The sequence below is a fragment of the Strongylocentrotus purpuratus genome, unplaced genomic scaffold, assembly GCF_000002235.5.
Source record: "Strongylocentrotus purpuratus isolate Spur 01 unplaced genomic scaffold, Spur_5.0 spur5_scaffold_6, whole genome shotgun sequence".
In the NCBI taxonomy this organism is placed as follows: domain Eukaryota; kingdom Metazoa; phylum Echinodermata; class Echinoidea; order Camarodonta; family Strongylocentrotidae; genus Strongylocentrotus; species Strongylocentrotus purpuratus.
Window position 1 is genome coordinate 61,201,087 of NW_022145612.1, and position 10,397 is coordinate 61,211,483.

Consider the following 10,397-nt stretch of genomic DNA (forward strand, 5'->3'; position numbering starts at 1 on the left):
TTTAAAGCATGCGAGTTGGCTCAGTTGATAAAGCCTCTGACTATTGAACCAAAGATCGTGGTTAAGAAATCAACTCAAGCGGATGACTGAAGCCTGCATTGTGTGTTAACATGCCCCTCTCCTGTTTCATAGACGCACGCTATGTTACAGTGGAAAACACTGTTCCTCGGATAGGACATTAAAAGGGTGGTCTAAAATCTGCAGCATGAAGAAATTTATGCATTGTACAATAGCATTCTGCTAGAAAAAAAATCTAACAACGATTGAACAACTGAGGGCAAGTCCAAGCTATTCTGTCCCATACGTATCCAACCATCAGCTTGGAGCATACCTGACCATTGTATTACATTAATAGCCCTACTAGAGATTGGATCTGAACAAAAAATGATGTGATGTGATACATTTGACATGAATTTTGTCTGTTGGAGCAACAGTGGCATTAACTCCTGTATTTTAACACAGACTTATCATGTTGTTCCAAACAGAAGATATATCCTCAGAACTCCTTGATAATTTGTAAGAAAGACACACCAAATTACAACGTAGATAAGACTTGCCCTAGAATTATGTAACATCATTTCTGCAGTATCAAAAGTTCTCTACTCTCCCAGACGGCAGCATACCCTGTTACCGCACTGAAGATTCTGGCAGCCACTGGCAGTGTCAGCGTACGGTCCCTCCTCGATATTATCACAGTAGTAGAATGTCTCGTGGTTGAGGGTGGGGCAGATGTCTGCCAGGAGAGACAGCCCCGCCCCGCTGACATTGAGGCATCCAGAGAGATCAAGATGGGCGAGGTTGGGCCAGCCCCCTCCTTGAGACAGTAATCTAGTGTAGAAGAGAGAGAAAGAGGTTGAAAAACATGCTTTAAGTATGAAAACAATGGCCCGACTTCACAAAGGAGGTTTAGATTTAACCCATGGTTTAAATCCTCATTTACATAACCCATGGTTTAAAAATGAGCGCAAAATAAGCGTAACCTAAATCTAAAACTCCTTTGTGAATTTGGGCCTTTAAGTATGAATTACTATCTCTTAGGCCTAAAAAAAAAAATTGATGACTTGGCGTAACCCGCCCGACCCTATTTTTATCGCCGACCCTACGCATTTTTATTTTTTTTGATCCGATTGCGATAAATATCGATATCGAGTGGGGAAACCCGATGTTTGTTGCTTTCGTTCTGGGCTTTGCCGCGCCGTGTTTGAGCCAGCTCGCGCGCCGAGTGCAGCGGGCAGGTACGCCATAGTATGTTTGCATTTTATGTGCATGAGGGTGTATACATGTACATGTATGTATGCAGGGGGGGGGGGGGGGCAGGTGGATGTATGCATCCCCCAGGTCCCAGGTGATCAAGATTTCAACAATTTCTTGCTCACTTGCTTACACAGTGTGTGTGTCCATATGTGTGTGCGTGGAGTTTTTGAACATATTGTGGTCTACCCCTCTCATCAGATCATCCCCAGGGTCTGAGGACGGCCTATCTACGCCACTGTATGTATGTATGTGTATGAATGGCTATGTATGTATGTATGTGTATGAATGGCTAATTTCATGTATGCAAATATAAGCAACAACAACACAAAAAAAAAAAAAAAAAAAAAAAAATCGCCCTACCTACCCTAATTTTCAGTGACCCGTTACGCCAAGTCATCAATTTTTTTTTTTTAGGCCTTACTCTTGTTAACAATGAAATAAATAGAATTAAACCATACAATGCCAAAGATGGTATAAGCTGCTAATACACAAATACAACTGTACTAAAGTCAAACTTGTCTTCATTCTTAAAATTAAAACCAGTTCATGACTGGTAATGCTAGATAGGTTGAAACACTGTTTGTACCATAGCTATAACTAAAACTTGGACTAAATATGTCTTCCTTGTGTTCACAATTGTCTTTGAGAAAAGTTGCACCAAGATAACATTTCAAACCAAATCAATGGCCTGGAAAAATACATTAAACATAAGGCTGACTTATTTCATCAAATGATTACATGTAAGAGTAAATATATTTAAAACTTCTTGAAATCATTCATGGTATTCATTAGGCATATCTGCCACAAGTATTTGAAATGAAATGAACTTAATTTAAATTATTTAATATTATGCAAAAAGTATAATTCACTTACCTGTCGTACCAAAATCACACATCACAATTACATGATGAGATAATGAAGTGGTACTCGTTAATTCCACAGCATACACTGTAATGTTGGTAACATCTTTGTATAAACATTGAATACAATTACCATATGTACCAATTCTACGACTACTTCTACTACATCGTCTACATGTACTTCTAAAATTCCCAAATACTAAGAGTACTATCAACTATTCTGTCCTTTTTAGCCAATTCATCCCTTCCATGGATGTAGTCACAGCTGGCAGGTTATCAAGGTACAATCCCCTAAGCAGGACTGACGAACTGAACACAGTACTAACCAAATGCACTGTGATATAAAAATAGAAGGTTACACAGCATTCACACTATTACTGACACAAAAATGTTGCCATGTATTAGACAAAAGGTCGAGATATCAACCCCCCCATTCCCATTATAGATTTAAAGTCATGGACATGACTGTTTATTGCATGAATGTTTAAAATCAGTCATCCTTTGATTTGAGGAAGACAAGGTGTTATAAATCAGAATTTGATGTTATTAAAATCAGTACAAAGTAGAGAGAAATCTTAAGTTTTCATCCTCATTAAATGCCTTTTTTGATTTTGAGAATATGATAGTGAACAGATTCCCCCCCCCCCCCCCCGAAAAAAGAAAACAAATATCTTAATCACATTTTTCTTTTTTCCCATTTTTGGAAAAAACTCCCTCGTTCTTAAGAAACAGTACTTCACTAGATTCTTCAAAAACAACTGAAAACATACTAGTACAACTCCACTTAAATTGTTGATAGTCTAAGAGACAGCGCCTTGTATCCTTTGGAAAAGGCGCTGTATAAATCCAATTATTATTAACTTAACTTCCTCCCTTTTTACTGAACCCAGTGACTTTCATATTCTTGATTATTGATTCATCCCAAAGGCTCAATGAGGTGTCAACCTGCTTTCTATAGGCATCGGTATATATTATATTTACCCTAATCCAACATCAGTGATCCTGTAGCAACCTGACAGACTCAAGAATTGCAGTCGTCTTGATAAATTGCCTCCATCCGTATGCTCATACTCTCCTGTGCCATGGTAACTGCTCCTATCATGCCTGCCATCATGGCGGCTCTTAGTCCTTGGAGCAGTATCCATAGATAGTCTTTGAGAGTGTGAAACACTGTTGTTTCCATGACAACCACCATCACAGGACCCTTGTTGCCTTCTGTTGACAATGTCTGTATCATGTTGTGTCTCATTATGTCTCCTTGAGCAACACCCCTGATCTCTGTTACTAACCATAGGATCAACATTCAGCGGTCTGCCATTTTTATCGTTGACGCCGTGCTGGTAATCTGGTTTGGCGTAGTTGGAAGTGTCCATCATCTGATTGTCAGGTATGGTTTGCAGGGGTTGTCGGATAGATGCCAGTCTCTGGAGGGTTGTGTCCGTGATGTTCACACAGCCAGAGAGATCCAGGTGCCTTAGCTTACTACCAACACCATTCTTTCCAAGCCTGTTATGAAAGCAAATATTATAGTCATGTTAGTATATATATATATATATATATATATATATATATATAACTCATTCAAATTCATTTATACTCATATCTGTACATACAGCCACCACAAGAAAAACAAAGGTCCTCTTTGTGAGTAGGTGGTCTAATAGGAATGATTTCATACAGATAAGCACTCTTTGGGGAAAAAAAAATTCACATTAAAGCATGTTTCTCTACATGCCAATGTAAACAAAAAAGAAAGGATCTTATGTTCTACTTGGTACACCTAGTCAAGAACTCTTTTTTAATACGATATCTACATTTTTAAACAGGTAATGGAAAACAAGCGCAACTCTAAAAAATCAGTGGAAAATGAAAGAGAAAAAAAGAATAAGAAACACTAAGAATATTGTGATCTTTTAGATCCCTTGTTGACCATATTTCGAGACAAACGAATATCACTAGCGATAGTATTTTCAATAAGAATGATGTTCTATACATATTCTGCCCATTGGAGCATGGTATATTTGATCCACTACAATAGGTTTATTGTAACCTCCTTCAATGGAATAACTTACCCTTTGAATGCAATGTCAGATATCTTGGTTTCTGACAAATTGAGATATTGCAGGTTGGGACATTGGATTAGTAACTTGTAGACCTGTAAATAAACAGAAAGAACAAAAAACAAATTCTCATTAACAATTTGAATACCACTGTCCTTAAGAACACGTAATGAAAATACAAAACCATATTCAACCAATATGCATGAGAATCAAAGTTAGATACATTATCTGCTTGAAAGAAGGAAGTCTTCAACTTATGATTTGAGTTAGTTCCTTTCTGCACTTCACTAGACAATGTATCCTTCACACCAATGGAGATTATTGCAAGAGCTTTAACAATAGGGTCACATAGCTGTATAGCAATGCATGTGAAACTAGGTAACTTTCCCAAACCATGACAAATGATAGTCAATGAATATAATGGAATCAAGAGCAAATTGACATACCAAGCCATTAGTGACACCTTTGCTGTTTGAGAGAATGATTGTCTCTACACCATCTCCAACATGAGGAATTAGGTACTTCGCCATGGCAACCAGCATGCGTGCTTCCCGGCGAATGCATTCAGCCCTGTAGCTAGCTACACTGGCATTACTGGCATCACTTTCAATGGCAGAAGATGCGGATTCATCAAAATCTGCATCCTCATCAACCACGACATAGACATCATTGTCTTGTTCCAAGGACTCCATGTCGATGTCTTCAGGCAGATGAACAGATGCACCAAACTGCCAGTTACCTACATCATTGGAAATAGATAAAGTACACGTTCATGATGGATTTCTGATCAAACTTTACTTGTCAAATTTAAAATCTGACAAACGTCCAGTTGTTGTTTCTCCTCAAACATAGTAAATTTGTTTCAACATGCCCCTTAATTATTCTAGGAATGTTTGAGTGATATTCCTTTCACATATACATGTAGTTTTCAATTTCCACCTATTTGATCCGTTGCATGTCCAAAATAATCTACATGCTAGGACATTCTGTATTTACATCAAGTTTAATTCTCGACCAAGAATTCAGTGATAGGTTTTTACAGACATACATAAATGATATCTGATGAAATATCCAACATCCAAAAGAGACAAGACTTCATTTTAAACCAGACTCCATCAGAATCAGTTTATTTGCACAACAAATATCAGATCACCCTCAAGAAGAGTAGTTTGAGTGTACTGGCATCTAACCAAGTAACCCCTTACCTTTGGCCCAGCGTGATGGATATAGATGCTTCCAGACAGACGGGTCTCTGGCTAGTCCTGCCCACCGGGTACACACCATGCTGCACTGGCTCAGGTCCAAGGGGTTCAGGTGAGAGAAGATATGCAGTAGCAGTTCAGCAGGCAGTCCTTGAATCTTACTCAGGGTGTTGTCCTCCTCCTCCACCTCCTCGTTGTATGCCTCTTCATCATCTGGTGCAGTTCTGGAGGCATCAATTGTTTCTTTGTCATCTGATTTGAGAAATCAATAAAAGAAAACAAGCAATCATACACTGCTCACCAAAATTTTGGGTACATCTTTAACTAGAACTGATTTTTCACAGTCACCCACATTTTATTTGTCAGTCTTTATCAAGCATTTTTTAAAGGGTAATACCCAAGTCACACTGATGAGATCAATGCAAGGCTGACAATAGGGTAAACAGTAACATTAATTCACCAGAAATGGTCAAAATGTTGTCAATCATTGATTGCTTTTAACAGGGGTGATAGTGAGCACTAAAAAAAAAATAGGTTTTTTGTTTTCCCCTCAACCGCGCCCTCCTTGAGTAAAAAAAAAAGAAGAGGATTCGCGGGGGAAAATTAGCATCTAACCATTCCCCCCTTTTCGAGTAAGAAAATTGGGGCAAAATAGGGAAGAATAGAGAAAAATAAGAGGGAAATCAGGAAAATCATGGTAAAATAGGGAAGAAGAAAAAAAATTGGTGAAAAAAATTGGAAGAAGAATAGAGAAAATAAGAGGGAAATCGGGAAAATCATGGTAAAATAGGGAAGAAGAAAAAAAATTGGTAAAAAAAAAAAAAAAAAAAAAAAAATGATTTTTTTTTTTTTTTTTTTTTTTTTTTTTTTTTTTTTTTAAATCGGAAGAAAAAATCGGGAAAAAATCGGGAAAAATCAAAAAATCGGGAAACCGATTTAAATCGGGTTTTTATCAGGCCTGTTTTAAGTTGATTTTGCGTTAGTTTTGAGTTTGTTTGGCAATGTGACTGGGGGTTTAAAGAATGTTCTTGTACCTTCTGACTCTATTAGTTTGGAGTTTGTTTGGCAATGTGACTGGGGGTTTAAAGAATGTTCTTGTACCTTCTGACTCTATTAGTTTGGAGTTTGTTTGGCAATGTGACTGGGGGTTTAAAGAATGTTCTTGTACCTTCTGACTCTTCTTTTTCCTCTGGGCAGTACTTGGTGAGCTTCTGGTGTTTCTCAATCACATTGGACTTGATCTCTTTCAACTCATTGTAGCTGAAGTATTCCATCAACAGAGGCTGGAAAATCTATTATTGATCATTAAAAGCATGGATGGTATTATCAATGGTAATGGCAATGCCAATCAGGCTCTCATAGAGAGTTCAGGAGTACTAATATGTCAGTAACAGAGATACCAACCTCTTGACACAAAAACAGACAGAGTAACCTAAAAAACGAGATTTTCACGAAAACTTGACACTACCACTGGCCCGTCGGTCCCAGGCCAGTAAAATTTCAGAAAAATGTTTTACTGCTCAAGTAGAATGCTTGCTCTTTCATTCGTTCGTTCGTTCGTGCAAAGAATATCAGGGAGTACATCATCTAGATAGGAAGATCCTTATTGAGCCAACAGATCGTCTCATCATCGAGCTCACGAAGTCCGGAAGCGCCGTGGGGGGATTTGTAGATCGGACAATCATCAATGACATGATCCATAGTTTGGATCTCTCCACAGGCGCAGTTTGGTGATGATTCAGCTCCAATTTTATGTAGGAAATATTTGATGAGAAAAATTAAAAAGAAAATTCTGTGATTCCGCTGTTTTTATGGGTTTAAAAAAAAAAAAAAATTGTTTAAAAAAGAAAGAAAGATGAAAATTGATTTTGATATTTGTGATATCGTATTTCGTGTTCACTCTTATTATTGTACTGGTTGGAACCTCTGCAGTAATCATTGAATCTACTGGATGAGTTAAAAGATATGATTCGTCTCTATCATAAATGAGATCACTTTGTTGAAAGTTTTTTTCCCAAAACCTTTGACAGTATTTGAAATCACATGCACAGTCTACTACTGTAATTTTCTTTTCTAAAATGAATGCATGATTTTGAAGAGAATCATTGTGATTTGCTTTTGTTAAAGGTCTACTGCACTACTTGTAGCTACTTGCTCCCTCTATATAGAAACAATGCCTAATCGGTGACCATTAGTCCCCCGTGATCCTCTTTTTCTTATGTTATTTGAGAGCTGAGTTGATGAAATAACCACCTGTTCAGTGACCTTGCAGTGTGATCTAATCCCTCCTGTAAACTAGTACTGATAAGCTTTAGTATACAAATGACATATTACTGTTAAAATGTTGCACTTCAGATTTCTGTATCTCACAATACATAAATAGACAGGTTTTTATTAGGGGTTTTGTTAAATGGCTTTTTATTTCCACTCCCCCTAGCCAAATTTGCCATTTATAAAAATATAATTTTGCCGTAGCATTTTCCTTTAAGTGTCATACATCAATACGGTAATGCTTAAGAAATAGTCCTCAAGTTATGGCATGGAAACCAACCTCTTCTTCCTCTTGCATGTGAGGCAAGAAATCCTCTGTGAAGTTACGGAGTGCCAAGATAAGATTGTGACCTATCTGGGCTGCTTGCTTGGGGCAGGTGCACTTGTCTGCTTGGCAGCAGGCATCTTCTACCAGCTGTACCATCTCACTTAGTTTGTTGTCTGAGTGAACCTCAGACACAGCTGCTATCTCAACCTGAAAACACAACATGACAACATTTTTATTGAAGTTCAGTATGTGTAAAGTAGGCTTGAGTTTGGAAGAATCGAGACCATGCGTTTATACAAGCAGTTTTTGCATGATTTCAATGATTTCAAGATTAAGTGAGGTTCTGATATGAGCTTTTAGAAAAATTATGAAGACATAAATTTCTGCTTACAATTTCAAGAACTATCATACAATTCTGTAGACGGTGCCCCTAAAATTTAAATCTGGACCCCCACATTTTTTTTTTTTAAAAGGGCTCATGCATTCAGACTGTGAATAGTTGAATCTGGACCCTCTCCAAAAAATGTTAGTGTGTAGCCCTGCTGAAGATAAGTATAACTGTAAGCAAAACAGATTATTGAAGTATATGTGAAGAGTTACAGTCCATGAGGATGTTAACAAATATGGAAAGCTACATGCAGCTCTGGATGACTTATTGTATGATAAGATAATTCTTTAACCTTTTGACAAGTCCCTACTCATTTCTGTCATCCCAAATGGGCAAGGAACTAGTTCAAGAGGTTCAATTCAACATGTGACATGGGTAGCTTATTACACTTAAAATAAAATGTAATTCAGTTTTCAATTCAATTCCTTTAGTGTTTGAAGTATAACCCCTTGTACATTAATCTTGAACTGTTAGAAAAAGAAAATGCTCAACACTATACCCTTGTACTAGCACATTAAATAGTGATACCAATTACATTATGGGGGTATGCTTGTAAACTTCTTAAAATTACTGTTATCAATAATTGTGCTGACACACAACGTCTGGGTATACAATTTTCTGCTCCAAACACAAGAAAACTTTGGGTGAAAGTAGTAGTTACCTTGAGAAATTGTAATCTATTTTTCAGTCTCCACATAATGCATTCATTCTCGATGTGTTCATGAGTCTTGAATTCTGAGAAAGTTGCCTTCAGAATCCACAGCAATGAACGAAGGTCAGAACAGCTAGACAGGTCAACTTCTGATAACTGCAAGTCACAATGACAGGAAAAATATAAATAATTAAAGATAAACTCCAGTACTGGTAAAAAAAAAAAAAATTCTCACAGAATCAAACGAAACTTACACTGAATGTTCAAGATTACAAATAAATGACATGTGCCAAACAATTTTGGAAGAAAATGTATACTGGCTGAGTAATGAGCATAGAAAGACAAGGAAATCAAGGTAGTACTAGCCCCGTATATAGCTTTCTATGTGAGTGCTTGTTACTTTACCAAGACTCAAGACTCAAACAGGTCAAATTTATTATGATTTTGATGACTCCAGAACCTTGCAGTGCACACCAATACTTACATGCTACATGATCAACTGTTTCTGATCCTTTCCACACCTTTTCTTTCACAATGCAATCGCATTACCAGTACTAAAGTTTATCTTTAAGTTAAGGTCTGTATCCTACAAAGGGACACTAGCTTTCAAATTTGGTATTTATAATTAGAATTTGATCACGGTAGTCTTAATTTTCCCTACATTAAACATAGCCATAGATATCATCTAGGTCTATACTATAGTCTGTGCATTGATTTTTTAGATGAAATGATAGCATAGGCGCAAATGGCGCGCGCCTGTGTGAAGTTATCTACCGTAATGTCTCAGATCCTCATTACGGTCGATAACTTCACACAGGCGCGCGCCCGCTCGCTTAGTTTAGAAGTATAGATTCTAGATCTAGATCCAGCTCTAGACACCTAGCTAGGACTAGTCTAGACTCTTCTTAGTTCTAGACCGAATTTTTTGTCTCTTTCGTTCGTTAAGCCTCTTAATTCTTATGCTTATTTGGTCTAATCTAGACTAGACCTATCATGATTATGCATAAATGATCACACCACAATGACCAATGCAGCATGCAGCTGCACTACACAGCAATCGAGTTGTCTTCTGCAATGTCAATATAAAACAAACTACGTTTACGTGCAAGAATTGTCGTGGGTGTGTGTACAGTGTTGTGCCGCCGCGCCAGGCAAGATCCTCCTAAAGACATAGCCCCATACTATAGACGGACAGACATATCACATCACGGAAATATCGAGCACAAACATTACAATAACATAATAATACGTGCAAGGAGAATTATTTGAAATACACATTTCCGGTATAATAATCATTCAAAGAATGTTACCTTCTCGGAATATAACTGGACCAGTCGTTTCATGCGGCTATGTGGTCCAGAAAACACATCAACTTCGGAAGGCGCTGGAGCTGGAGAAGGAGCCATTTTGCTTCGCAGTATTGCATAAAAATACGTAATACG

The 10,397-nt window shown here is 37.5% G+C and overlaps 1 protein-coding gene across 1 annotated transcript; it reads right to left on the reverse strand.

Moving 5' to 3' along the window:
* Positions 1–244: 244 nt before the first annotated feature.
* On the reverse strand, positions 245–10,376 carry LOC583300 (F-box/LRR-repeat protein 5). The gene is made up of 9 exons (XM_783215.5): positions 10,266–10,376; positions 8,965–9,111; positions 7,928–8,122; positions 6,545–6,668; positions 5,380–5,628; positions 4,621–4,913; positions 4,187–4,269; positions 3,096–3,620; positions 245–828 (listed from the first exon to the last, which is right to left on the reverse strand). The coding sequence occupies exons 1-9, from the start codon at positions 10,359–10,361 to the stop codon at positions 600–602; spliced, it is 1,941 nt and encodes a 646-aa protein (XP_788308.2). The 5' UTR covers positions 10,362–10,376; the 3' UTR covers positions 245–599.
* Between the last annotated feature and the right edge of the window lie 21 nt (positions 10,377–10,397).

Bases quoted from the DNA above. Each gene is read 5' to 3' on its own strand.
- LOC583300 (XM_783215.5), bottom strand. From the start codon at position 10,361: ATGGCTCCTTCTCCAGCTCCAGCGCCTTCCGAAGTTGATGTGTTTTCT. The intron at 8,123-8,964 runs GTAACTACTACT...TTGTGTTTTCAG, and splicing joins ATAGATTACAATTTCTCAAG to GTTGAGATAGCAGCTGTGTC. The intron at 5,629-6,544 runs GTACAAGAACAT...TTCTCAAATCAG, and splicing joins GGAAAAAGAAGAGTCAGAAG to ATGACAAAGAAACAATTGAT.